This window comes from Protomyctophum bolini (assembly GCF_963924005.1).
Source record: "Protomyctophum bolini genome assembly, chromosome: 7".
Taxonomy (NCBI): domain Eukaryota; kingdom Metazoa; phylum Chordata; class Actinopteri; order Myctophiformes; family Myctophidae; genus Protomyctophum; species Protomyctophum bolini.
Window position 1 is genome coordinate 16,162,765 of NC_137868.1, and position 27,495 is coordinate 16,190,259.

Below are 27,495 nucleotides of genomic sequence, written 5' to 3' on the forward strand. Positions count from 1 at the left end.
CATTGCACATATATATGGGCCTGGCCATATGGGGGAAACGGCAGTTGTGGAAAGTCATTGTGCTGGTAAACATATGCTGAGAATGTTTGGAGAATGTCTGATGAGTGCTGACTACTGTAACTAATCAAATGGCAGGTGTGGGGCATAGTTTTCCAAATCAAGCTATGGCTGGGGTTGCCACGAAAATCAATTGGCTCATTTGGGCCACGGGCAGAACCTTTTCTGGCGGTTCTGGACAACAGCCTTACCGACAGACTTGACGCAGGGCACTGCACTCCCTCGGATAATCTGCGACGCGTGTCGAAGTTTGTTGAGTTTGTGTATGCTACTATGCTTCAAACAGCAACATTGCACACTGACATTTTCTCACCCTTGCTTTACTGAGGAACCATAGCTTTCTTCCAGAGGTTTAGGTAACACAGAAAGATCACTGTCAAAGTTGCAGGACCCCTGCTCAGGTGCCAGTCACACACACACACCTGTGACTGGCAGGTTGCTCAAAACAAGAGTGAATACCAACAGAAGTGCTGCATTGCTTATTCCACGATCCTTACAAGTCATACCTCGTTGAAATGGTCAACGATAATGATATCATATAAAGTACAATACCATATTGGTATTATTGAAGGGGAGAAATAATCAAGCAAAGTTAAACTTTAGTTTATAAACATTGCATACCGAAACAAAACTATGAAATGTGCTGTGATGTATGAATCTTATTTTTATTTATGGCATAAAAATAACAGGTTAAACTAAAATGCTGTTTTACAAAATCAAAAATGCCATTTATCAGGACACCCTTCCCAAACCCCAGCCAGTCCACTTCAGTCTGGCAAAAGAAGACAAACTTAGTCTAGTTTAATAATATCAACTAAGGATTTCCCCCCACCAGTGAAACTGTATGAAATATCACTATCTGAGGATCATTTATTTTCCTTTACATTTATGCTATCAGTTCCCCTATAGAATACCCATGGATAAATGCAAAAAATTGCATTTCTGAGGCTAGTTGAACAAAGTTGGTGACAGAAACACTAAATACACAACAGCCAACACGTCTGACAAGAAATACCAAACTAATTGGTGTATTGTGGGCAGTATTTACAAAGAGAATCATCACCCCTTTACAAAACTAAACAATTAAAGTATCTAATAGCTTGAGTGAGGAGAATAGCCATGGACTTGGCTTACACAAAACTCAGATTGTCAGCTATTGGCAAGATAATTTCAAAGACAGTGTATAAGGGGACAGAAGAATCCAAAACCATTGGCATCGTTATACTTTATACTATCAAAAAGGCATAGTGGGTTCAACAGTAGTCACATCCCTCCCCAAAACAACACTTAATGAACAGGGTTTTGTCAGTGTGAGATGAACAGCAACACAAAGAGAGAGAAAACTAACAAGCACCACGTTACTTTGTGATATTGCTGACAAAACACACAAAGTGGGCAAGACAACACATGGTGGAAAAATACTTTCCATCATAAGAAATACATACCCCTCCCCTCCCCTCCCACATAGCCTAAACCAACCCGTTGTTCATCTATCCACCATACAAGTCCCCAAAAAATCCCAGTTGTAAAAGAGTGAGAAAAGCACAAATTGGGTCTGGTACAACTGTATGGTGTTGCTCAGTCTTGTTACTTTTTGGTTGTCTTGCGGATCAGTGCCATCCTCTGCAAATGAAAATACATGCAGATGGTTAGGGCTACTAGACGTGTGCACAACAATACAGCATTAAGGAGCCGTACAAGTTGAAAGAAATCTATTCTTTATTTTTTGCAAAGACTACATTTTGACCCATCTGTATGCTAGACATAAAAGCACATATGCCTTGGTTTTATTTGGTCTCGCCGCTCTTCTATTGAGACACCTAGATCCTGTGGTCAGGTAGGACCACTACTTCACAACGAATTGGGAGCTCTTTCATCTCTTTCCACTATTCAGCATACGATTAAGTATATAGAGCGATGACTCCATTGGTCAGTTTGGCTGATACTCCACTCTTATGCTTATCTCAGAAACATCACATAACATATTTTCAAAGAATGTGCAACAGAAAAAGAAACAAACCTGTTTGTGAGCCTCTGTGGTGCAAGCCTTCTTAAAGGGCCGTATCTCATCTGAGCCATAGCCAGGAATCCACATGTTCCACTGTCGCTCTGAAAAAAAAAACATCAACACACAGGGAGTCAGCACAGCACCGTTACACACCCACCCCTGCACCTGTTTACAACCCGAGACAAAAGCCAACTTACCCAGATGCAATTGCACGTCTTTCACCTCCAAGGTGTTAGACTTGCGGTGGCGTGCCAGCTGACATGCAGCTGTCACTACACTCTCTATGAAGTCATCTGCAATCTGTAGCAGCATCTGAACAGAGATCAACTTGTTGAGTGCACCCTGATTAGACCTAGCCTCACGTAGCCACTAGCCAGCCTTCATCTGCCTTCGCCTATTGTGGGAGGACTTCATGGTTGAAATGGTGACGAGCCAACCAGGTTCGTCTGGAACCAAGCTATAATGAACGAGGGCCCAGTATGCAAATATGGGACAGGACATTGCGGAAATAAATCTAACGCTGAGTGAGACGGACAAGACTAATATCCACGCTGTGATATTTAGAATCGCTACGCTTTTTTTTAAATTTGTTTTTAATTTGCAAAAACAAGTTTTTTAAACAAGTTTTTAATTTGCAACCAAGATTTACTGTATAGTCTGATCTCTTTATTTCTGTGTGAGTCCTTTAAGCCCTAAGGGTGACCAAAGGGTCACCATGCAACTCCTTGGGTCAAAACGGTTGCAAGGAATTAACGCTAAAACCGGACCCTAAATCAGAAGTCACTTAACTACTTTCACATCCAGTTAGGTTTTTAAAACGTTATAGGACATTATTGATGGTTACTAGCTAAGATAGCTGGTAGAGTAGAAACTTGTCAACAGTTTAATACTTGTTCATATCTCACCATGCTCAAGTTTACTCAATACTTTTTGTTTTGGTTTAATGTCTTAAATATGAGAGAATTACAACTGCGGACCCACCTCCTCCACATCCTCATCCAGCTGCTCGTTTGGGTCGATCTCTCTCACCAAATCCTGTAGCTTCTTCTTACTGAGCACCTGCCAGGGAAAGTCACAATGATGAACACATCATTCACACCAGGCTGGAATGACTGTAGCTAAACTTATAATACAAGTTAAAGGTAGAGGTTTGAGTTGTGTGGTTATCTTGTCATGATCCAACTCCAAAGGTGGACACTAAATCTAAAATAATTGCTACACTAATTATAAATTGATTAAAAATATTCTCCTCATTTAGTGCTGCATGATTAATTGAAAACACATCTAGATCTAGATTCAGACACTAATGCAATCTCATTTATAAATTTGAGAAAGAATCGTGCAGCACTAGGTGGCTGTCCAATTCTTTTAGTTTTTGCTACTAAGAGAGAGAGACTCTAAGAGAGGTTTAAGTCAAGCAGTTATTTTACTTGATTTTGATTAGTTGGCTCCAACTTCCAAGTGCCACATTTTGAATGTTAATATTCAGCAAACAAGACAATACATATTTTCATGGAAAATATTAGAATTGTGATGGCAATTCTTGTGGAGGAAAATCAAGATTCATATTTAAGCATGAATCGTGCAGCACTATCCTCATTGACTTACGACTGTATGGTTAAACAGCTCTCAAAGTCACTCTTCTAGCCCGTAAGAAAACTGATGTAGACAATATAGAACATTACCCAGTACTGTTTGTTTCCACTTTCAGGGGCCGGACGGCCAGCAACATTTTATTTACCTGCTTTACCTGTGTTGTAGTGTATTTTCTAACTACTGTTTAACAGTTTAAGTAAAATTGACACATTTATCCAGTCATCTGTTAAGGGAAGGCCAAAAATCATCCGTTTTAGAACGCATGGAAGAAACTTTTGGGGAATTTGCTTAGTGCTCCTTTCATTTGCTATTTTGACATGCAATTTAGTCTTATGAATTATGTCAAATTGTAACCACTTTTTTGTATTCAGTTCCATAAATAAACAATATAGAACAGAATCAGATGTGTCCCTATTAACTATAGCATAATGGATCACAGACTTAGCTAGCGTGTTAAAAAATAAATAAATAAACAGAATCAACTGACTTGAGATCCCTCTGGGCTGGTTCTGCCAGCAGGGCCAGGGGTGCCCAGGGCCTTCCCTGGGGTTGGGGTGCTGTTAGCCATCCCGTTGGCCACGGGTGGAATGGAGGGGGTCCGTGGCTTTGCAACCTTCTGCTGTACCTTCTGAGTCCCAAGCCAACAGACCTGGTTCACTGAATGGGTTACGTTCCGCTTTGAGAGACCAGGGTCTGTAAGTCTAGCAAACACAACACAAGAGAATGTACATGTGACAAAGTGTTACTCTTATATAGTACAGTTACACAACAGAGACATGCCAGTTTTATCAAACACTCAAGAACAGCAAGAAGTAAAGAACAGAAGAATTATAAATAATGCCATTGTATCTAGGATTTTTTCATTTTAAATTAATTTAATAAACTAATATATATATATCAAATGCAATTAATATCTGAAAGAGGGGATAGTGTATGTATGTGTAAATATATATACACACACACACACACACACACACACAATTTCACCACAAGTATCAAGGCTCTGAGGCTAGTAACGTTTTTATGAAGTCGTTGACCATGAATTAATAACAGCAGTGTTAACAAGTTACCTTAGCCATGGTTCACATGACGCTCGTGTCATGACATGATTTATATGACAGACATGTTTCATGGCTATTGTTGCCTGTGCATAACCTTTCCGTTTGGATATAAAACACTTGTTAAACTAATAATATGCCAACAACGAACGTACATTTAAATAATCCGACAATGCACTTGATGCTAGTCACAGTGCTAAAAACAATAACAGTTAGCCAGCGTTAGCTGGTCTGTTCTGTTTCTTTAGCATCAGGTGCTAATCCTCGCATTTACAACTAGTTAGCCTCGATGTTCGCAGTGTACGTGTTTATTAACTAACTCACCGACAGAAATGGAACACTATCTATCCATGTTTTAGAGTCGTGGCGATGACAAATGTTTGAGTTTGATCCAGTAAATACTCCTCCAAAAATGCCTCTGCAGACGGAATGTTTCTCAGCAGAGCTTCCGTTTCGAATTGGGTCCTGTTTCCTGTGTAATGCCGAAATGTGTAACCTATTGAGTATGGGGTCTCCATGTACGGATTCGAAACTAATGCAATGCCTGTGTCATTTGCAAATATTCCGGTAAGTAATTCATTGAGGTTGACGATGTTTTTGTAAATTACGACCAGTACGTTCTCGACTGTAAACCAGCAACGTCTCTGGAGTCACATTATTCGATAGGTTACCAATTTTGCAGTAACACCACTGAAAACGTCCCTCTTCTCTTCTGCCCTCCACTGGACATACACTGGAACTACAACATGGCTGCGGTGGAAAGTCTGGTGATGCGAGGTTAATTCATGGCCGCACAGAACGAAAGAGAAAGACCCTGGCTGCCTCCGTTGTAAAGAACTTATTATGAGATTTGGATTCGACTGTGTGTGTGTGTGTGTGTGTGTGTGTGTGTGCGCGCGCGCGCGCGTGTTTATGTATACCCGGACGGTATATATAGTGCCAATTTGGCTTGGAAGGACTAGTGTGTCCAATTACTCCAATATAGCTCGCCCTAACTGAAAGTTATTGCGCTTGGCTTGTTATTCAGTTTTTCGCAGTGTTTTGCATGGCTATTGTGATTAATGTCGTTTAATATCCATTACTTCCTTTGTCCATTTGTTTTCATACTGTATGTGTGTAGTTTGGTGGGTGTGGATGTGGTGAGGTAATGATGGCTGGCCTGGCTGGCTGGCTGACATCCAAGAAGCTTTGGCTTGGACCTATATACTTGACCACTGGGGAGCCATTATGGATGTACCTACTAGGCCCATGCCACCCATCTCTATCTGGGCTCAGTCTGAAACCATAGCCTTTCAGCAGTATCACAGCGGGGGCGCTAACCATGCCATCATTCAGCCTTGGGCACAGCCTGTGCTCCCATCTGTGTCCGCGGCCAAAGAGTGTAATATGCTGTAATGCTACAGTACATGGGCCCGGTGTATCTGGCCAACCTCCCAGAGCGGGGACAATAACACCAGCCCAAGCAGCCATCCATCCAGATCGAGTGCCATGCCGGGTCAACGGGGGGTCCATACAGCCGGGGTTCTGGGGAGAACAGAACTCGCTGGGATCAATGTGATCCCAGCGTGCAGCAGTGACAACACTGCTGCACTAACAATGGGGGACAGTATCATAGCTCCTGCCCCCAAAACTACTGACCCTCGGAGAAAAGGATGGTGGTGTTATCCTCAACCGGCACTGGAATTGGATTGTAGCAATGATCCACAGTGTCAGCTCTGGATAAGGACAGTAAAGGCTTATTACTCACATTGGGCTATAGCCTCTCTGTTATCAACAGCCTGCTGCAACACAGCTGGCAGGCAGGCACCCTAGGAGGGAAGCAAGGTCGAACAGGTCTTTAAGTACTCCTGCTGTTCCATGGCTCGGTGGGGACGGGACACTTTGGTCTCTCCAAGACCCTGTGACGATTTCAGGCCCGGTCCGGTTCTACTGGCGAAATTGCAGACAGGACGTGGAACTGTCCATCCACAACTAAGTAACACCCAGAAAAGTCCTACCCAGTGATTACACAGTGATTCCATGGCAGTACCAGGCGATAGTCCACCAGAAGCAGGAACAGGCCTATGCTCCCCCTGCACAAATGGTCAAAATTGTGCATTTATATAGTGCCTTTATTCAGTTTGCTTTCCATATTGTGCATTACATTCACCCATTAACTGACCAATTGCAGAGGAAACCATGCAAGGCACATCGGGAGAAATTAGGGGTTCAGCGTCTTGCTCAAGGACACTTCGACACTAACTCTGGGGGATCGAACTTGGAAGGGGAACCTACCGGCCACTCTACCCTGAGCCACTGCTGCCCCACAGGAGAGGAGAGGGTGAGTAGTCAGTCAGTACCCCCACACACTTCTGTTCATATTATGTTGGAACTAATGTTCATTGCCAAAGTCAATCTTGTAGTCCTGTGATGTATGAAAAATCACACTTGTGTGAAGTGAGGGGTGCCTTTTATCACCCTGACGTGATGTCATGTGGCAGCCTGGTAATGTTTGTTTACTTTAAAGTGCTCTAAACAAACATTACAAGTCCATAGACTTGGCTACCATATGACGAATTCGGAAAGCCAGATGTTGGCTAGCTAGCGCCCCTCAAAAACAGGTTGGTGAAAACTGCAAATGTTTGGTGTATTAAGAAGTTGCCAATTGTCTTCCTACTGTACTGACCTTTAAAAGTTAACACACACACACACACACACACACACACACACACACACACACACACACACACACACACACACACACACACACAATGCACAATGCTCCATTTGATCATTCTAGTATTTCTCTAGTTAAAGTTCATAAATGGTAAATTTGAAGTCTCGTTTTTGCCAATATGTTGTCTTTCCTAACAGAAGCCTTTGTTAGTTCCCTCTTATCTGTTGTGCACAGCAGAGCATTCCATTCTATACTGAGGCTGTGCAGCCAAGGTCAAGCAAGATTATAACAATAAGCCCTATGGTGTTATGCTGGTGAAACCTAAGACAGCCCGGTCTGTTTAAACGATGCAACTTTTGATTTGTGCATTCATCTTTATTGATTCATAAAGATCAATGTTCATGACAAAATAGCATATATAGACTACAGTGTGCATATTTTTCAGTTAGGCTATTACATGTTTTGCAAGTCTAATTCCAAATGGTCTGATTATCCTACTTAATTCAGTTCTTATACGTTTGAAATATTCTGCAACCTTTATCTGAAGCATGCAACTTTAAACGAGCATGCATAATGTGCATTAGGTTACATCGATCCAGCCTAGCTCTAACACCTAACACAATGTCCCACACTCTTTACAACCAGGATGCTGACATTCAGCTTTCATAATCAGTTCCTTAAATGTATCGTATGACAAGCAAAATGGAGACATAATTTGCCAATGTTCTGTTAAATAAGTATAACAAATGCTATGTAAATATGCGTATGATGATCAAGTGCTGCGATGCTGCCATCTGCATCATACTGTACGTCGCTTTTATGTCATATCATGTCTTATCACTCATTGAAAGCCTAACAAGCTTTAGTTTCACTAAATGTATTCAGCATCAGGTCATTGACCCCAGCTCAGCAACAATCTGAGACAAAAGTAGTGCACGACGCACCATCATGTTCACCTGCATAAACACTCACATCATGTGTTGGGTTCTGCAAACAGAGAAGGCACCGCCCCCAGCCCGCTGGCTGTGAATAAATAGCCCATACTTCAGCTTCATACCAGTTTAAACAAGGAAGAACAACACGTAGCGTACAATCTTTGTTTGGTAGATCATTGTTCTTGGATATCCAGTCATGAAGGAACTCGTGGGGATATTGACGCTTGCACTGTTCCACGGCAGTTATGGTAAATATGGTGCACTGCACATGTGTCTATGGTCCTATTCCACAATCCCTTACTGTGCCTTTTGTTTATTCGATCTCTGTCATATTGTTCCTTGACCTTGTATTCTATCTTGGATGTGTGTGTGTGTGTGTGTGTGTGTGTGTGTGTGTGTGTGTGTGTGTGTGTGTGTGTGTGTGTGTGTGTGTGTGTGTGTGTGTGTGTGTGTGTGTGTGTGTGTGTGTGTGTGTGTGTGTGTGTGTGTGTGTGTGTGTGTGTGTGTGTGTGTGTGTGTGTGTGTGTGTGTGTGTGTGTGTGTGTTTATTTTTGTGCTTGCCTTTCATCTACCTGCCACTGTGCCACATACCGTATACTGTTTGTCTGTCTGTTGTATCTGCTATCATCCGACAGTGAGAATTAAGGAGTTTATTATCATTATTAGTAGAGATCCCTCAAGCGGTTCCCCAGAAACCTTCTAAATATTTATGTAATTTTTTGTGTTCTGGTGAATATATAGAGAATTAACCATAACCATTGCTGTTTGATGAACATAAAACATTTCTACACATATTCTCAGAATTGATAATAATACAATATGCTTGTATTATTCTAATTAGCAGTGGTTTTCACTCTCTGGCACTGGGCATGCCAGCCTTGGGAAACAGCTAAGTGATAATATGCCTGAATAGCTTTCCAACCTTTGCTATATACACTACACACTCTACTATATATACAGTATACATGATTAAATGGATTATCTGAGTCTCTCTCTCTCTCTCTCTCTCTCTCTCTCTCTCTCTCTCTCTCTCTCTCTCTCTCTCTCTCTCTCTCTCTCTCTCTCTCACACTCTCTCTCTCTCTCTCTCTCTCTCTAATCTGTATATGTTTCGGTACTGGCCAATAGGGGGCCACAGTGTGTTGGTCAGTGGTGGTGTTTTGGCAGAGCTCCAGTTTGGAGACAAAGCAGTGGAAGAGGAAGTAGTGGCTGGTTGTCTGAGTACAACAACCTGCTTCAATTTGCACTTAATCACACAAGAACACAGTGGATTAATGTGCTTGGGCGTTGACACTTGAAGGAACAATCAGTGAACCAAATAAAAATAGATGTGAAAACATGTTTTTATTCTCTGGTGATTGATTAAGTCCATGTAATGGAAGGATTACCATTAAAAACAGGTATATTGTGGATGTTTTCTCCAAGTACCTGTACACATTAAGAATGTATATGTGAATATAACCATAACTAGAACTGCACTCTGTCGAGTGCATACTTGCTTGTTGCACACTAGTAGGCCATAAATGGCCAACTAGTGCGCAAGCAGAGCGTGCAAGTACTTTCGACCGTTATAAACTGTCACTTTTGATGCGTATGCACCGTCCCAGAAAATTGTGAAGGCAGCACTTTACAATTTAGACATTTAGCAGATGCTCTTAAACCAGAGCGATCGATTTACAGTAAGCAAGAACAAAAAACATGGGAATACATCATATAGGCCTACATAAAAATAGTCATCATTAATTATACTGTATATACACAGGAGCATTACCTTTAATCCTCCCAACACTAAAACATATCGTCATTACGTCACCATCGAAAACCAATTACACTCTGGCATTGGGTCCTTTAATCCACATATTTCTTACGTCATCATTGAGAGCTATACATATATACTATGTATATATGTATATGTAATTTGTAAGTTGAATAGCGGTATAGTGGTTACTTTGCGCCGTACGCAGTCCCAGCCAACCCGCCACCTTTGATGCGTATGCACCGTCTGAAGTGGATTTAATTAGACTTACGATCAAAAATGGAAAGAAGTCGAAGTCCAGATCATGTAAAAGTTCAAAAGTGTTGAGACACAATCACGAGTTTATTACAAGAGCGCTCCTGGAGATGCACAACACCAAAGTATCATGACAACTCCCCATCACAGGTTTTTCCCTTCTCTTATACACCTCGAGAAGCACGGGAAAGAATAAAAATACATATGTGGGTAAAGCAACAGGACACTCCTGTAACACATGGCCCTATATGGCTAACACATTACATGAACAACACCCTTATATGATGCTGTCCTGGAATAGGTCCTTGACTGCTGGCTTACTATATGCCCTTACATGGTGTTGCCTTAGTCTACTAGAATAAACACAAATAGGTCCTTGCCTGTTGGCTTACTACATGCCCTTACATGGTGTTTATTCTAGTCTACCAGAATAAACACAAATAGGTCTTTGACTGCTGGTAACAGGTGGAAGGGTATTCTCTCTGTCAACAATTAGCTCACATAGACTGAAATGTCATTTTCCCATTACACGTCCCAGCAAACTGTGCCTGATACGGCAGTGGTGCCAGATTACATACATGTATACACAGGAGCATTACCTTTAACCCAACACTAAAACATATCGTCATTACGTCACCATCGAAAAAAACAATTACACTCTGGCATTGGGTCCTTTAATCCACATATTTCTTACGTCATCATTGAGAGCTAGTTATACATATACCGGTACACACCATGTAATCTGGTCCCAGCAAATCAGGCACAATTTCCTGGGACGGTGCATACGCATCAAAAGTGGCGGGTTGGCTGAGACGGTGCATACGAGCCGGGCGAAACTATTACTTGCGCGCTCTGCTTGCGCAAGTAATAATTATGTATTTGTTCCACTAAACTCCCTTGACCCCACTGATCCATGTTGCAATCCATAACCAAAATAAATAATAGACTTGTGTTATCTGTGTAATGTGTTTCACACTGTTGATATTATATTTTAATCAAATGGAATTTCACTTCTGATTAAAATGAAACGGATGAACAGTTGTCATTTTAATGATGACTTTTGCGTACACGTACCCCAGAGATGAGTTTTAGGTTGATTGATATTGGTTATGATCAGACACACTGAAATGGAAAATATGAATATATTGAAATAACCAATCAAAAAATGAAGGCCTCCCCATTCAGTATACTGAGTATAGGATAATCAGGAACCAGAACCAGGGACGTGTTTTCAGTGACTTGTGCCTTGAAGTTGAATTGGCCTTTATTTGCTATTCTGAGCAAATGAAAATCATTTCAAACATCTAAATATTTAATCAACCAACTTGAAAACAGCCTAAAGGCCTAGGCGTGGAAATGACTCCACAACAAGTGTTGAACTGAGTTGAACTCCCCATTAAATCAGATTTTGCATTCACACTATAGCAACGACAAAGCAACAGGCTACCAATGACATGAAGCTACAAAACAAATAACGGACACTTGCATGACGGGTGGGACGCGCTACCAAAAAATGTATAGCTGACTTCAATGTTTTTCAGCGCTCCAATGACGCAGTCAAGCATCAATCATGCTGTTAACCATTTCCCTGATGTTTCACACTATACCTTTTCATTTACGCAGTGCGTGGCTTGAGCAACACCTCAACGGTGACTCTGTAGCTGGCCATTCACTTGGTCGTTTTGTAGCTTGTGTAGCTTTTATGAATGTACGCATGATTTCATGCTTGCTGCATTGTTGCACCTGAATTTCCCCCAGGATCAATACAAATCTATCTATCTATTTAACCTAGAAGGGCTTCCTTAGAGAAGATATTATTAATGTTAATGGGTTTTGTTTTCCTTCTCTTGGTTAAATAAAGGTCAATAGATATAAATAAATTAATAAATAACATACTGAGTGGCTGCCGAGCCAGGTTATTGTGGTGTATAATGTTATATTGTATGCTACTGTGCCGGCCCATTCCTGCCATTGTAGAAGTGCTGTCCTGCCCCCACGTCCTTCCCTAAGGGACGACAACGGAAATGTATTGTGTTTTATCTTGACCTTTTTTTTATTCATGTATGGCGCTGTTTTAGCTTTCTCAGCAGAGCCCTATGTTTTTTAAGATGAAATAAAAATCAATCAATCAATCTACCCCACTCCCTTTCCTTCACTTCCATTTATTTGCTTTTGTACGTGTTATGGTAGCAGCACTTCTCCCTTACACAATCTTTTCTGAAAAGTATTTTCTGAGAATTGCAGCTATGAGCCTTGGCTTGCACTAATTTGCGGGCTGTTATATAATATTAGTAATATAGGCATTGCGATTTAATCCATGGTTGTCCCTCTGGGTAAGATTATCAGCTAAATGCTTAGTTAATATGCAAATCTCTCATGCAAATATAAATATCTGTCTGTACTTGTCCCCTCTCACTGTCGGTCTGTCTGTCTGTCTCTCTGTCCACTAGCCACCCTGTCCATCAAGGGGCCCATCCAGCCAGTTCTGCGGTATGAGAGGGTGGTCCTGGACTGTCTGGTCTCTGGTCCTCAACTCAACCTGAGCCAGGTCCACTTTGAATTCCGCAAGACGGTGAGTATGCTAAACACAAGGCTGCAGGGTCGGATGACGTATTTCACAAGTCAATCTTGTGTCCGACTTGACCGCCTCGTCTCAATGGTTCTTAGAGCCACAAAACACACACTCCTCTGCCGATTAACCGTACTCCCTGATTTAATGTTGAAATCTGTATGCTAAATAGGATGAACACGCACTAACATATGAGACAACATATGCTATGACAGCATTTCATTTATTCTTTAGAAGCATTAGTATTCATAATTGCATTTATATTTTACTTTTACTGTATATACTTAACATAGTAAACAGTTTTCTCACACAACATTTTCAAGACACTAGACTGGTCTGTGGTCTACAAGTAAGCACTAGTGATAAGGAGAACAGGCTCCACATTGTCTGTCTCTGTCTCTCATTACTGACTGCAAAACACTGCACACTGCTGCTTGTCAGGGCCTTCTCACACCCGCTGCATCAAACCAACGGGTGAATAAGCATGGTCAGATTCAAATTATGTCCCAAGTTTTTACTACAATTTGAGAGTGAGAATATTTTGTGCTTTTTGGCCATCTAACCTCGTTCTGGAGTCTTTTTAATTATTCGGATTTGCTGTTCAATGCTCTTAGTATTTTGGTTAGGATGGAGTAATCAAAGAAGTACTGTGATCATGTTAGTACCTGAAATGGGATTATTATTATATATATTTTTTTTTACAGCCAGTGGCCGACTGCGACGGGCACATATACTGTAGGTCTAGTCCTACTATAAATGTGCCAAGTCTCTGTGTGTGTGTGTGTACGGTTGTAATGCACGTAACTCGAGAACCGTTTGTCCCACCGACTTCAAATTTGACACACACGTTCCACACCCCCGCAAGGAGTGCAGTGCCCGCTGCCCGGTATCGAGTCGGTCGGACCCACCACAAAAGGCTCTGGTCAGGCTCTGCCAGTGGGCCTAATGAGGCCAAGTCCCCTCACCTGTGCAATTTCCAGCCTCTGCCTCAGCCAATTGTTTGCCATGGCAACCCCATACCTGACAATTGATTACGTAACCAGTACACTTTTCACAGTCAGTCAGTTTGCCCTCTTCAGACACAGGCAGATACAGAGATCTCCATGTGGGACACAGACAGACAGTTAAAACGTTGAGAACGGGAATTATTAGGTTCACAGGTTGCATCGTTCTCAAGTAGGCCGGTGGGCGACGGGCATGTACAGATCTAGTACATATAATGACATGCCCAACATAGACGCCAGGGTTAATGTGGTTCACTATTTAGAGTTTCCATCTGCGTGTTTGAACAAGGCACATGAAGCAATGATTATCAGATTAGTACTTAAAACCCCCAAAGAGATGTGTCCACTAGGCCATCCTTGAAAAGTAATCATCATTTATTGACGTGGTATCTGCCCCTCTTTGTTTTAATTTAGTTCTCTCTCCATCTCTCTCCATCTCCCCCTCTCTCTCTCTCTCTCTCTCTCTCTCTCTCTCTCTCTCTGTCTTTACTTTGCAAAGATATATTATATTACATAACACAACACAACACAGGTAAAACAGAGCATAATACATAAATACTAATTCTAAAATAAAATAGAAGTACAGTATGAAACTGGTACAATAGCTGCAAAGTATATCCATTTAAGGCTAAGACTAAAACATTTTATACATATATTATTGCACCAAGAAAATACTGTAGCAGCATTTTTGTGGGCAATATATATTTGTATGCTAAAGTGAATTGTGTATAAAGTGCAGTCTCTCCACCTCCAGTCCCTATGGATTCAATTTCCGGATGAAGGTAACTGGTACATGGGTAGATGCTGGTGGCCCTGGCGACCCTTGTTTTCCCACCGCGAGGAGGGCCGGCTGTTCGTGGAAGGGCCTATAACGGAGCACCATGGCGGGTCCTACCGCTGTGTGTCTGATGCCGGCAATGCCTCGGAGATCCTGAACATCACAGTGCATTGTGAGTGCAGAGTTTCGACACAGAGTGAGAGGGAAAGTGTGTGTAGAAAGTTGTTTGTCGAAGTTCTGCAGAACAGCGACTCAAGAGAGACGAAAAGAAATAAAGATGTTAGAAGTTTATACGGTTTTGATCGCTGTCTGTCTATCCTCATATGAGTCGGTTACTCACTCCAAACCAAGGTGGTGCCTATAACTGTGAAATGAGGAACACAGCGCCTGCATTTTATCCTCTGAAAAGGCAGAAGTTGGTGGCATGGTGATGCGTACTATAACCTTTCCAACTAGGAAGGAAACATGAAACTACCCAAAAAAACAAACAAGCTGACAGCATAGACAGTCTGACACTCTGAAGTCTTTCCCTCGCCCATGCAGCCAGCAGGAGGGAATGTATGTATCAGACACGGTGGACACTGCGTTCTTCTCAGCTTTAACATAGTTAAAGCTACAGTATCCCAACTTGTTTTTGTGAATACAATGTTATTTGGACCAGTCTGTATGGTAGAGTATAATAACATATACAGTAATCTACACAATTGGGGTGGTAATAATTATTCTTTTCTCATTTTGAGTAGATGATATTGAAATTATAACCGATATCAGATTTTTGCATGGTCATATCACCCGATACCGATATATTACATTATTATATTATATTTATATTAAATTTATATATTTTTTGTTTTGCTGGTGAATGTAGATAAGCCCACCTCCCCACTAACAGCTGACATAATGAGACAGAGACAGGCAGACTGGCTGCTCTGTGAGTACAAAGCCATTGACGGTCACTTTATTAATGTGTCATCAATATCTGTGAAAATAATCGGAATTATTGGATTATTATTTTTATGGCTGATTTCGATATTATATATACTTTTGAGACATTTATATCCTATGGTCTGGTTTGTCCACTACAGGTTGACCTGAAAGTCAGAATTTAATTTCTCCCCTGAGCAAGAGAAGGCAGGCTATATGAGCTCAGTGGTAAAACATTCTGCAGCCAGGTTTCAATCTGGGGTAGGACATGCAAGTTACATGCGCGTAATATTAATATTGGCTGATATGAGATAATGCATTTCTCTACAAAACAACAGCAGAACACATACTGATTGACCACAATGTGTGTGATAAACTGAATGCAGTTAAGAATGTTACGATGAATCATGAATGCACATCGAAAGTAGACAATATTCAAGCTCATGTTGTTCAATGCGTGACACCAGCACACAACTACCGGTAAGTACAAATCAGGCATTGGGGCTTGTTTTTAAAACCACAGGCACATGGGCACGGTGTCATGCAGCCTGATTATGCCTATCCTCTCAGTAGTCCTCCAATCGACTGTAATTCCGTTTGATAAGCTCCCCGGCCTTGTGTGGGTAATCAATACACGCCAATGATCAGGATGGACAACAGGAGGGAGTCAGCGAGAGTGTGAGAGAAGCAGAGAGAGGGAGAGAAAGAGAGAGATGTGCACGTGGACCAATCTATCGAAAATGAGCCATTATTCACAACACTGCACCTCTAAAGACTGTGAGAAGAAGATGCCTATTATCACTGCTATCGATTGCTTGGTTTGAGTTTGAACCAGCGTGCGGGTGGCCGGGTGCGGGTAGATACTCAAACATGTTTATATACCGGCTTACATCACCGCAATCACATGTACACACACGTTCCAGTCTTCTCAGGAAAGCAGCGCACAGTGTACATCCAGTGCCCTGTTCCATCAGTGCCTGGTAATGACCAGTACTTGAGTACAATTTTGAGGTATTTGTACTTTACTTGAGTATTTCCAATTTCCAATACTTTCACTTCTATTCCACTACATCTCAGATCCAAATATTGTACTTTTACTCCACTACATTTATTTGAAACATTAATTACTAGTTACTTTGAAGATTTTGATCATCATTTCAAAATATGCATTAACCACGTCTTCAGCCCTAGGCCTATATACATTTCGGCCATTTGAAAATAGCCGATCTACAAGCTCACAATGCGTTTTCATTTCATCTGCTATTTTCAAAAGATTATTATACAGGAACATTTGAAAACATTAAATGGGTAGTGAGTACTTTCTACTTTTGGTACTTTAAGTACATTTTGAAGCCAATACCTTTGTACTTTTAGTCAAGTAAATGTTGAATTCCTCAGAGTATTTCTACAGTACGGTATATTGCAGTATTGATTTTGATTTTTTACTTAAGTAAAAATAACGTACTTCTTCCACCACTACTGGTAAGCAATGACTCATCTCTTCTCTCTCCCCATGGCCGTTGCAGACATGGAAAACGTGGTCATGCAGCAGTCCGGCTTCTTGAGGGGCCACCTGGGATCTGTGGTGGACCTGAAGGTGGCCACCGGGGGCAGCGTTGAGCTGGAGTGCAGCAGCAGGTCATCGGTGGAGCCAGAGTACCAGTGGTCGAAGGAGGTGGGCGTTGAACTGTAGTGTAAATGAAGGCCTCTCTGTCACCTCTCTCTGAGTTATCTTGTTAGCTAGCCTTGGGTCTCTTGCACTCTCCTTTCTCCTCGCTCTCTTCTCTTGTTCCGTTCCTCCCTCTCTCTCTCTCTCTCTCTCTCTCTCTCTCTCTCTCTCTCTCTTCGTCTCCTCTCTTCCATGCGATTGTCTTTTCCTTTCAAGCCACATGTTCCCTAGCTGCTATCACCATTCTCTCTTCCTCTGGCCAGCTCCTCTATCCCCAGAAGAGGGACTTTGTGGGCTATCTGAGCCTACAGGCTGGTTGAGAGACCCCCACGATGGCATGGGGCAGCATCTTGCCTCACTAACTGTGGATTATCAGCTTTAATGAGGTTTTAGACCAGTGGTTCCCAACCTTTTTTTCCCCTTGGAGCCCCCCACTTCTGACCAAAGGACAGCTGAGACCTCCACATGTGGACACGCACGCACGCGCACACACTATATACTACAGTTCTCGTAAAAGAATAGCAAAAAATAGTCAAGCTCACACCGCTTCACATTGTGACACAATTTCTATTCTAATTTTGTACATTTTCATTTGGACATTTTTTTAAAGGATTTATGTATTGACAATGCATATAATGTACACATAGGCCAATCATTATATCTCTCTTTTTTTATACAAGACAAAAGACACGATACACAAAAAACATCATAAAATGAGAACAAGAAGAATGACTCAGTCATAACTGCCAGGTGCAGCAAGCTCTCGTTTATGAATATATATAATCAGTTTGTGTGCCACAGCCTCTGCCTCAGCTCACGGCTTCACGTTGAGGCGTTCTGAGTATGCAGCCAATTCGTCTTCACGTTGTGGCGTTCAGAGTATGGGTTTTATGCCATTCAAACTAAAGATGGGTTTTGTGAGTCTCCCATTGGCTTAGAGCCAGGCAGCCTAGTAGGCAGGCAGGCAGCCAATCATGATCTACTACGGTCGAGGTAGGTGAACATGCTCCAGGCACTTTTCAAGCATCTGGCTAAAAACGTCAATTTGGACAATTTTTGACAATAAGAATGACATGCCCAAAATAGGGATGGCAGGTTGAGACCACACATTGGGCCACCTCACCGAACGGGTTCCCAGATTGTGTCCAAACAGACAACATTATTTTTGGCACCCTGCCTGGGCCCCAGCTTTGGAAACACTGGTTTAGCATAGACAACAGCCTGTGAACCCCCCAAAATAATTATGTTGGTAGATTCAGTTGAGTGCTTACCAAAATGAACAAATACCTCACCTTTCAACGGAATTAAGAACCTCTTTCCTTTCATTGTAAAATATCACGCTGCCACAGGCATGCTAAACAAAGTTGTTGAGTGAGTAATGTTGCTCCCCTGTGGTGGGGCCGGCGTATTACATCATCAACCTCCCGTCCACGTTTCCTATGCAGAAGGGAAGCATAATTGACGGGGGAGTGTTAATGCACTTGTTAAAGGGCCACTTCTAATCTGGTTTTACGCTGGTTTACAAGTCCCAATCCAATTTAGTGGCCATTTTACACTGCTAATACAGTTTGTCTTTATATGGTGTATTATCCATGCATGCCAAGTTAGTTTATTATCTTTACTTGGCACACACTACAACCACAGCCTCTTTTGTGAAACATCTTCATTAGGAATGTGACGGACATGTACATCTAAACACGCAGAAGCTTTGCTCACCAAGCATGCTTGATTTCCTGGTCTGTCCATCTATTAGTTTAGTGCCCAGTCTGCCCATGTTTGCATAAATCACATCAAAACCTCTGGATACGACAGATAACAAACACATTGGACACAATTGAGGAAAGATGTAATGAGTGTATGCGCGTGTATGTATGTGTTTGTGCATCTGTGTTTACATAATGAGCACTACTGTGCATGTTGGTGAGACAGTACATTGTCCATAACTGCATGTACATCCTCTGCACAGTACTGTGTGTGAGGGATGGATAAGGGCAGTGGTGTAAAGTAACTATGTACATTTACATAAGTACTGTACTTAATGGACAACTTTAGTTTTTTTTTCCAAACAAGGTTCATGTTCATGTACTAGGTTGTTATTAGATAAAGTAAAATTTGAGTGTTTATTTTTTATTTTTATTTTTTAATGTACTGCTTACATAGATTTTCATTTTCATTTACTGCATACATACATTACTTAATTTATTTTTTTAATTTACTGCTTACATTAAATACATATTTAGCACCCTGTTCGAATGCCAAAAATCACAAAAATCGCTAAACCTAAAGAACCTAAATTAAAACAGCACTTTATCTAATAACAACCTAGAACATGAACCTTGGTTGAAAAAAGCTAAAGTTGTCCTTTAAGTACAATTTTGAGGTAAGCCTATTTGTACTTTCCAATTTCCAGTATACTTTTACGTCTACTTATTTTTTATTATTATGACAAAACATACAGTAACTAAACCACTTCAGCAGTTCAGCCCTATATGCATTTTGACCATTTGAAAATAGCCGATCTACAATCCTACAATGCGTCGCGATGCCACACATTGTGAGCTTGTAGATCTTCAAAAGATTTGAAAAGTTGAAATGAGACTCCATAACATTTTGATGCTGATACTTTTGTACTTTTAGTACAGTAGTAGGCTACATTTTAAATTCCTGACTTTTCACTTCTACATTAGTTCTACATTGCAGAATTGATACTATTACTTAAGTAAAACATGTGAGTATACCTTTTCCACCACTGCTGTACAGTGCACTATGTGTGAGGGATGGCTAAGGGGCATAAAATGGCCACGATGAGTCCTGTTTTGACAGACAGGCGCCGTGAGCCTGTTGGCCCGCGGTAATGACAGGCGCAGGAGCCGCTCCGCCGCTTCGGGAGTCAGTGGATTTGCATACAAAATGCTGCTTGTGCCAGACCTGGGCTTTTATGGGAAATCCTCTTAATTCAGACCCATTCAAATTGAAATGGTCTTTCTTGGCAGGAGCGGAGGCTCACAGGAGCCAAATCATTTGCATGGTGTAATGTCTTTTTTTTTTTTTTTCACTTTCTCCATGTTTGTTTTGTTTTGCAATACAGCATGCGTGGTTGTTGTCCTATTATTCGTCTCCCCCTCGTGCCGGGCTCTATCTCATAATAGCTCCTCTATTTTCGTGTCAACAACTCATCCCGTTCCCTCGTCATCTCATTATCTCTTGTGTTTAACGGCGTGTTGTTGTCGTACCTTTCTTTGCCGATGATGACGTTATTTAGGTTATTGCCTCGTTGTTGATGCGCGCCCATTCAACGGGATTACTACTCAGGTAAATGCCCTTTTTGTGGGACATTGCAGATAGCCCTGAGAGGGTCCACAACATCACTTGGTTTGCAACAGTTATTTCTCTCTTTTCCATCTGCTTTTCTCTGGATTTGTTTCTGTTGCTGCATCTCTCGCTTTCTCTTGCTGTCTCTCTGGGCCAGACATTCTCCTCTCTCCTCTCCCTGCTATTCTTTGTGCTCTTTGGCAGCCAAGTACATCTTGTTCAGGGGTTCATTTACCTTCTTAGAGCTGAAATGCCATGCTCTATACTTAAGCTCTCTCCTCTTACTGGTTACGGTATTTTCACTCCATCTGCTTCTCTGCATCTGTCTCTCTCACTTTTTACGGGTACGTCTTTCTCCCTTTTAGCTTCTTCTCTTCTTCTGCATCTCTCGCTCACTCACTCAGTCGATCAAAGAGAACAAGCAAAACGTATAGCTGTGGGAGTTTGTTGACTCTCTTAGGGCAACAAACAACTCTGCCAATAAGGTCTCCTATTTCTAGTCCCCATTGCTTTGCCTCTCTTCGTTTTGATCTTGTCTGTCTGTGTGTCTGTCTGTCTGTCTGTCTGTCTGAAAGTCTGTGAAAGTTTGGTTGCCCAAGTAACTGTCAACACAGAAATATCTTGTTTATGCCCTCCCATTTGATTATTCTCTGTCATTATCTTTCTCAGTCTGTCCCAGGGGGGCAGTCAGAGAGATATTTTGTGAAGCCACTAAGGAAATGAAAGTTCATATAATGGCCTGTTGTGGCGCTGTCACTGGACCCAGAAAAACCCATAGCCCCATAGAAGTCCATGTATTTTGGCCCAACTTCACCTAGACTGTATTACCTTAATAAACATGGTCATGAATACTTTTTGCTTCCAGTCACTAGTTTAAAGTCTAATTTCTAATGTCATAATATTATTTTTGGAAAATTATGGTCCCATTTATAAATTTTTTGACCATAAAGTCGTGCATGTTCTGAGGGGCGTGGCTACCGTTACAGTCTATGAACGGGATCCCCCACCCACTCGAGTCAAAATAAAAACCAATGAAGAAGAAGGGGGAAGTCCCGCCTCGTTGTCTGGGCCAACCAATGGGCCAGCTGGCCTGAGCTGGGCCAAAACGGATCTAGAAAGATGGCGACTTCCATTGCAAGGACTGACAGGCTTCATTTTACCTTCATGTTAGACCCGCGGAACGCTTTGTCCATATTTTTTACAGTCTATGGTCTGTCCCTACTTCCTACAGCATGTCTCTCTCCCTCTCTCTCTCTCTCTCTCTCTCTCTCTCCATCTCTTGCAGGGTGTTGACTGGATGCTGCCGTCCTCTAAGCTGAAGCTGCAGGACATTCAGGCATGGGAGGCAGGAAACTACACATGCGTTGCCAAGCACCCCATCATGGATTCCCTCATCAAGAGCCGCACCATCAGCATCACTGTACTGCCAGGTAAGGACTCCATACCTAGAGTCTAACAGTAGAACAAAACAATAGAAAGCCTTTTCAAAGGATGCTTTTGTTCTAACACTGTGAAATACCCCAGTCTGTCTGTGGATTTGGGCCTAGGTTCTTAAATTGAAAAATTGAAAGTTATTCCTCAGAGCTGCTTTTCTATAAGCTCACGTTATGGCCGAACATTTCTAAGACAGTTATAAGATAGCCCCACGTACCCCCTTACATGCAGATACATACAAAAAGCACAACATTAATTAACCTCATTGGACAGACTTTTGTATGCTATGTATGTTATGTTATATGGCACAAAACTGTTCTTGAAGCACTCTGTACATCACCTCAGTCTGATACCTGCGGCTTGATCACATAATGCTATAGTCAAGTGGTTATAGGTACGGCGGATCAACTGTTAAGTAGAAGCCGTGTTTATAGAATCATCTTTTCATTTTTTACAAATGAGGTGCCGGTATTCTCGTCACAAGAGAGGTCAAAACGAGCACAGTGCTAGCAGCACAGTTCAAAATTGAAAATAATTTCATATCCAGTCAGAGCTTAGAGGAAATCAAGAATTCAATAGCAATAAGCTGTGAAAAGTTCAGTGCAGGTGGTCAGATTTAGTGGTTTTATGAAGCTCAGTGTTGGTGGCTCAGTGGACTGACATTGTCTTGGGGAGAGAGTGAATTTTGTATGCTGTAGTGTAGTCTCGGCCTTATCATCCATCCTCAACATGAGGAAATGGAAGATGATATGATATTATTCTGGCGTTGGCGAAAGGACCTTTCTATTCTGTGTAGAGTTTGCATGTGTGGAGTTTGTAGGATTTGCATGTTCTCCCTGTGTCCCTATAGGGTACAATTAACCCTCATAAAAAACATGCAGTACAGTAATACTGGAGGGGAAAGGAACTGGTTGGAATAACGTGTTGCTTCCACGCGCTACGTCCAACCGGGGAAACTCCCCCCTGTCAGGCTTGGACTCCTTATGCATTGGAGGAAACATGAGGTCAGTACGTTGCTCTCCCCAGGTTGACAGAGGGAGTGTAGCGCCCAGGATTACATTAGACAAATCACAATTGACACCAGGTGAAAAAAATGGGTTACAAAATCGTGGGGTAAAAATGTATAAAAAAAAGATGATGTGATATTATATTATGGCCTCTGTGTTTGAAACATGTTGACTTTTCTTTCTTTCTTTCTTTCTTTCTTTCTTTTTCTTTTTCTTATTCTTTTTTAATAAAGACCATAATACGTTTTTCCTCCCTTTCTCCCAAGTGCCCAGAGTTTTCTTGCTGTTCTCATATTACATTCCTGTTGATCTGGGAGAACTGAGAACCTGGTTGTTTGTTTTTCAATAGCATGCAGTTCTGCTCTGGTGTCCAGGTGCCGTGCTCTAGATGTAATCACAGCTTGAATTCTTATGGTATTCGATAAGTCACTGAAGAGATACTGCAACTTGACTTACTTGACTTACTGCTTTAGTTTAGACATAGTATAGAGCACCGAAGTCCTGACGTCACTGTCGGTAGAGGGCGTCAGTCCCCAGGTTCATGTATTTTTTATTTGCATTGAAATGGATTTTAGATCTCTTCATATAAGAACTGCGTTTGAAAAATAAACCGATCACCCCTGCCTTTTCACTCATATGGATATGAAGCATCGCCTGAAGGTGGAAATGTACAAATATACCCAAAGAGTAACAAAATAAGCGTTAGAATTGAGTCAAACAACCCAGAGACTACATTTCCGGGTAGCCGTTTGGTTAGTATTATACGGTATACTCAAAAAGGAACCGACAGTTTAGTCATGAGGCAGTTTTATCAATTGGAAGTGTTCCTACTCTGCATGCGATGCTCACAGCCAAACACTTGGGACCATGACTGGCAATACGATGCCGGCATAGCCTGTGGCACCAATGCAAAAAAACAGCTTATTTGGGGAAAGTAAAAAAGAATCGGCTTCAGGCAATTTGAAGATATTCTGTAGCCTACCAACCCACTGAAGAGAAAAATGTATGAGAACGGCCATACGTACCCAGTAGTGGGAAAAGTATTTTTTATTTAAGTAAAAGTATCAATACTGCAATATAGACAGTAGAAAGTACTCACTATGCAGAATGTCCCGTTTAAAGTTTTAAAATGTTTAAACATTGTTTAGCTAGGTAAAATTAGCTTAAGTTGTGGCAAATCTGGAAAATAAATGCTTACCACTAGCTTTCTTCACAGATGTGTTCATAATGGTGTCTACTATCACAGAGAAATTTGTTCCAAGCCAACTCCCTTGGGAAACTGTGGGAGCCAATCAAAGTTGGGGTACCCAGAGGGCCTAGGGCTATAGGCTAACAGCAGGAGGTGTCTAAATAGGGTTTTTTTGGGGTTCTGAATCTGTTCCAGCCATTACCTTTCAGTAAAAATGACTCCCTGGCCATAAAATTGTCTGCTTTTGTATGTCCCAGACATTTATACATGGCATATTAATAACTTATATGCCATGTTATGCACATGTCAATGGATGTTTAAGGCGTGTGTGTGTGTGTGTGTGTGTGTGTGTGTGTGTGTGTGTGTGTGTGTGTGTGTGTGTGTGTGTGTGTGTGTGTGTGTGTGTGTGTGTGCGCGTGTGCGTGCATCACAAATGCATCTTAATTAAAACTAACTGTTAAAAGAGAAGTAGATGGACAAAAGAACAATCTTTAGCTGATTTATTCTTTTCAGAATAAGAAAGACTTTATTGTCACACCTTAAAAATAATTAACAGTAAAATAAGGGTGAAATTAATTTGCCAGGGCTCCTCAGACATTCAGTTCATTAATAAATAAATAAACAAAATATGGCTCTATATCACTATATAAAAAGATCAACACATAATAAAAAACTACGGTGCTAAAAAGAAAGTATGCTTTTGTACAAATATGAATAACCATACAACTATCTCTACTCTGGCATCGCCCTCACTGTTTTTGTCATCTGGCTTGTTGTTTTGCCATGGCAGTTACCACAAGCAGAAATGCACTTCACTCCTTGCTTTTTACAGCAGCACCTGAGTATGTACAATACAATCCCCCCCACAGTTGCAACTGACTGACTTCAGAAGATAGTCTGGTGTGATGGCGATGGGGTCTATTGACGGCACAGAGTAGACTCATAGCCTTTGTCACCAAGCTTCCATCCATTCTCCAATATGTACTGTGTATGAATGGAAGCTGCCAATCTCTGGTCTGGATATAAGCTCGTAGAGAGTTTTGTGCTGTGGCTCCTGTTGTCGGGGGGAGTTTTTCTGGTCTGATACTCCCAGTAGCGGCTTGCTTGCTGAAGATGTCAAATCTCCAGTCCCCAAAACTTTGTGACAATAAAGTCTCTGATTCTGAAAAGAATAAATCAGTTAAATCCATTAAAGATCTACTTCTGTTTCATGCAAGTTTCATTTGTGATATATTAATAAAATGCTTTTTGTATTTTAATACAAAACACACCAACACACATACAGAAAAGAAAACAAGAAAACACCATAGACATCCATTTGTCCATCCTTTTGTATGTCTGGGACATACAAAAGCAGGCATGGCCAATTTTATGGCTAGAAGTCATTTTTACAGAAAATGAATGGTGGAACGGATTCAGCACACCTCACAAGCTCATATTAGCCAATTTAAAAATGTCCTGCTGTTAGCCTAGGCCCTCTGGGTACCCCAACTTTGATTGGCTCCCACAAAGTTTCCCAAGGGAGTTGGCTTGGAACAAATCTTTCTGTGATAGTAGACACCATTATGAACACATCTGTGAAGAAAGCCAGTGGTAAGCATTTTCTTTCCAGATTTGCCTCAATTTAAGCAAATTTTCCCGTATTAGTTTGAAAATAGCAGATCTACAAGCTCACAATGCGTCCCGCTGTGAGGCTATTTTTAAATGGCCGAAATGTATAGTCTGAAGTGGCTAATGCATGTTAAACTAAAGTTTTCCAATAAATGTAGTGGAGTAAAAGTGCAATATTTGCCTCTGAGATGTAGTGGAGTAGAAGTAAAAGTATTGGAAATTGAAAATACTCAAGTAAAATACCTCAAACTTGTACTTAAGTACATGTACTTAGTTACTTTCCACCACTGCCGTACCTGTCCACTGTCCACCGACTGACACAGTGGCCCTCGTTATGTCACACTGAGTGCCACTGTGGGTTGTTGTTGATGCCAGCCTTGGGTCTGCTGCTTGCTATGTTTAAATCAAAGACCTTTATAACTTTGCACTGTTGAGACAGCTATCTCTCTCTCTCTCTCTCTCTCTCTCTCTCTCTCTCTCTCTCTCTCTCTCTCTCTCTATGCTGCATGTGGTCTCTGGTGCTGTCGGTATAGCCCTGCAGGTGAAGAAATTGCAGATCTACCAGGTCACAATGCATCAAATCAGATACTTTCGCAGAAGATGTTTGGTGTAGAGGGGGTAAAAAAGTATGCCCCCGATATATAGGGTTTAAGTGGTTTAAGTGTACAACATTGGGAACAGAAAGGCTTTTTATCAGGTACATAAATGTTTTATGTAGCCTAGGGTACCTGATGAAAACCATTGTGGTCAAAACATTGTAGACTTAATACATTTCACTTTGAGAGCAGTGCAGAGATCCTAGCTTGTCTCTTTGTTGTACTACTTTTTATACTGCAACTGATAAAAGGTCTGTTTGGATGTGCACGCACGTACTGTACTCTCTTGGACTGCATCTATTTTTGTCAGTTTCACAGCAGATATTCTTTTGAGTAGACAAAAGCATTTAAAATCAATATAGACAGAGAGTTTCTTTTCTAAAGAGAGGTGTGAACCATTTCAAGAAATAATCCCAAGTTTTGCAAAACGTTTGATAGAAATAGTAATTCATGCACAGGGAAACACAGCGTACTTCACAGGAAAAGACAATACATAGTAGGCTACACACGCATGCGCACGCGCGCGCACACACACACACACACACACACACACACACACACACACACACACACACACACACACACACACACACTGCACTAAAGTAAACATCTGTCTTTGCATTACCTGGCTACAGTATTAACAAGAAGAGGAGAAGCGACAATCTCTACGTTAATCTGTATGAGTGAGAGAGACATTTTCATGTCTCAGGAAAAGTCAAGACCCTATGCAAGAAGTGGAGAATTAATTTCATTACAACCTTACTACTAATCCAATTTATGGCAGTTCATCTGTCTTCATCATCTTTATCAACGACCTGAGATGATTGCTCTGGGTTCTTCAAACACCGGCCAATCATCCCAACGAGATTCATAATTCTCACGATTGCAATCACTAAAATTATATGCAACCTCCGAAACCACAATTAAGCCAATTATGATCGATGCACGTTATTTATTGGTACAGTTATCTTATTAATGCTGCAATTGACTCACCGGTCAGTGCTCTCTATGCTGAAGCTGTATCTTGGCACGTGGAAGCCCATGTACTAATTAAACGGGTAATAACTTTTTAAGATAGTAGA

The 27,495-nt window shown here is 41.4% G+C and overlaps 2 protein-coding genes across 2 annotated transcripts in view; one reads left to right on the top strand and one right to left on the bottom strand.

Annotated features, from left to right (window-relative positions):
• Positions 1 to 703: 703 nt before the first annotated feature.
• taf12 (TAF12 RNA polymerase II, TATA box binding protein (TBP)-associated factor) lies at positions 704 to 5,204 on the bottom strand. Its single transcript, XM_080767592.1, has 6 exons — positions 5,044 to 5,204; positions 4,149 to 4,362; positions 3,047 to 3,124; positions 2,263 to 2,377; positions 2,078 to 2,166; positions 704 to 1,680 (listed from the first exon to the last, which is right to left on the bottom strand). Exons 2-6 carry the CDS (start codon positions 4,227 to 4,229, stop codon positions 1,645 to 1,647), a joined length of 399 nt encoding a protein of 132 aa, XP_080623718.1. The 5' UTR covers positions 4,230 to 4,362; positions 5,044 to 5,204; the 3' UTR covers positions 704 to 1,644.
• A 3,238-nt stretch (positions 5,205 to 8,442) lies between these two features.
• LOC308317845 (cell adhesion molecule CEACAM16) overlaps positions 8,443 to 27,495 on the top strand; it is a 23,625-nt gene continuing 4,572 nt past the window's right edge. The window contains exons 1-5 of the mRNA XM_080767149.1: positions 8,443 to 8,558; positions 12,771 to 12,892; positions 14,648 to 14,843; positions 17,122 to 17,270; positions 21,862 to 22,006. Coding sequence (XP_080623275.1) covers positions 8,507 to 8,558; positions 12,771 to 12,892; positions 14,648 to 14,843; positions 17,122 to 17,270; positions 21,862 to 22,006 — 664 coding nt within the window. The 5' untranslated portion in view covers positions 8,443 to 8,506. The remainder of the gene's footprint in view (positions 8,559 to 12,770; positions 12,893 to 14,647; positions 14,844 to 17,121; positions 17,271 to 21,861; positions 22,007 to 27,495) is intronic.

What these genes read in the sequence shown, in the direction of transcription:
- taf12 (XM_080767592.1), bottom strand. Translation starts at nt 4,229, where the DNA reads ATGGCTAACAGCACCCCAACCCCAGGGAAGGCCCTGGGCACCCCTGGC. An exon ending in CCAGCCCAGAGGGATCTCAA is followed by an intron (nt 3,125 to 4,148) that starts GTCAGTTGATTC and finishes TTTCCCTGGCAG; the next exon opens with GTGCTCAGTAAGAAGAAGCT. An exon ending in TGGATGAGGATGTGGAGGAG is followed by an intron (nt 2,378 to 3,046) that starts GTGGGTCCGCAG and finishes ATCTCTGTTCAG; the next exon opens with ATGCTGCTACAGATTGCAGA.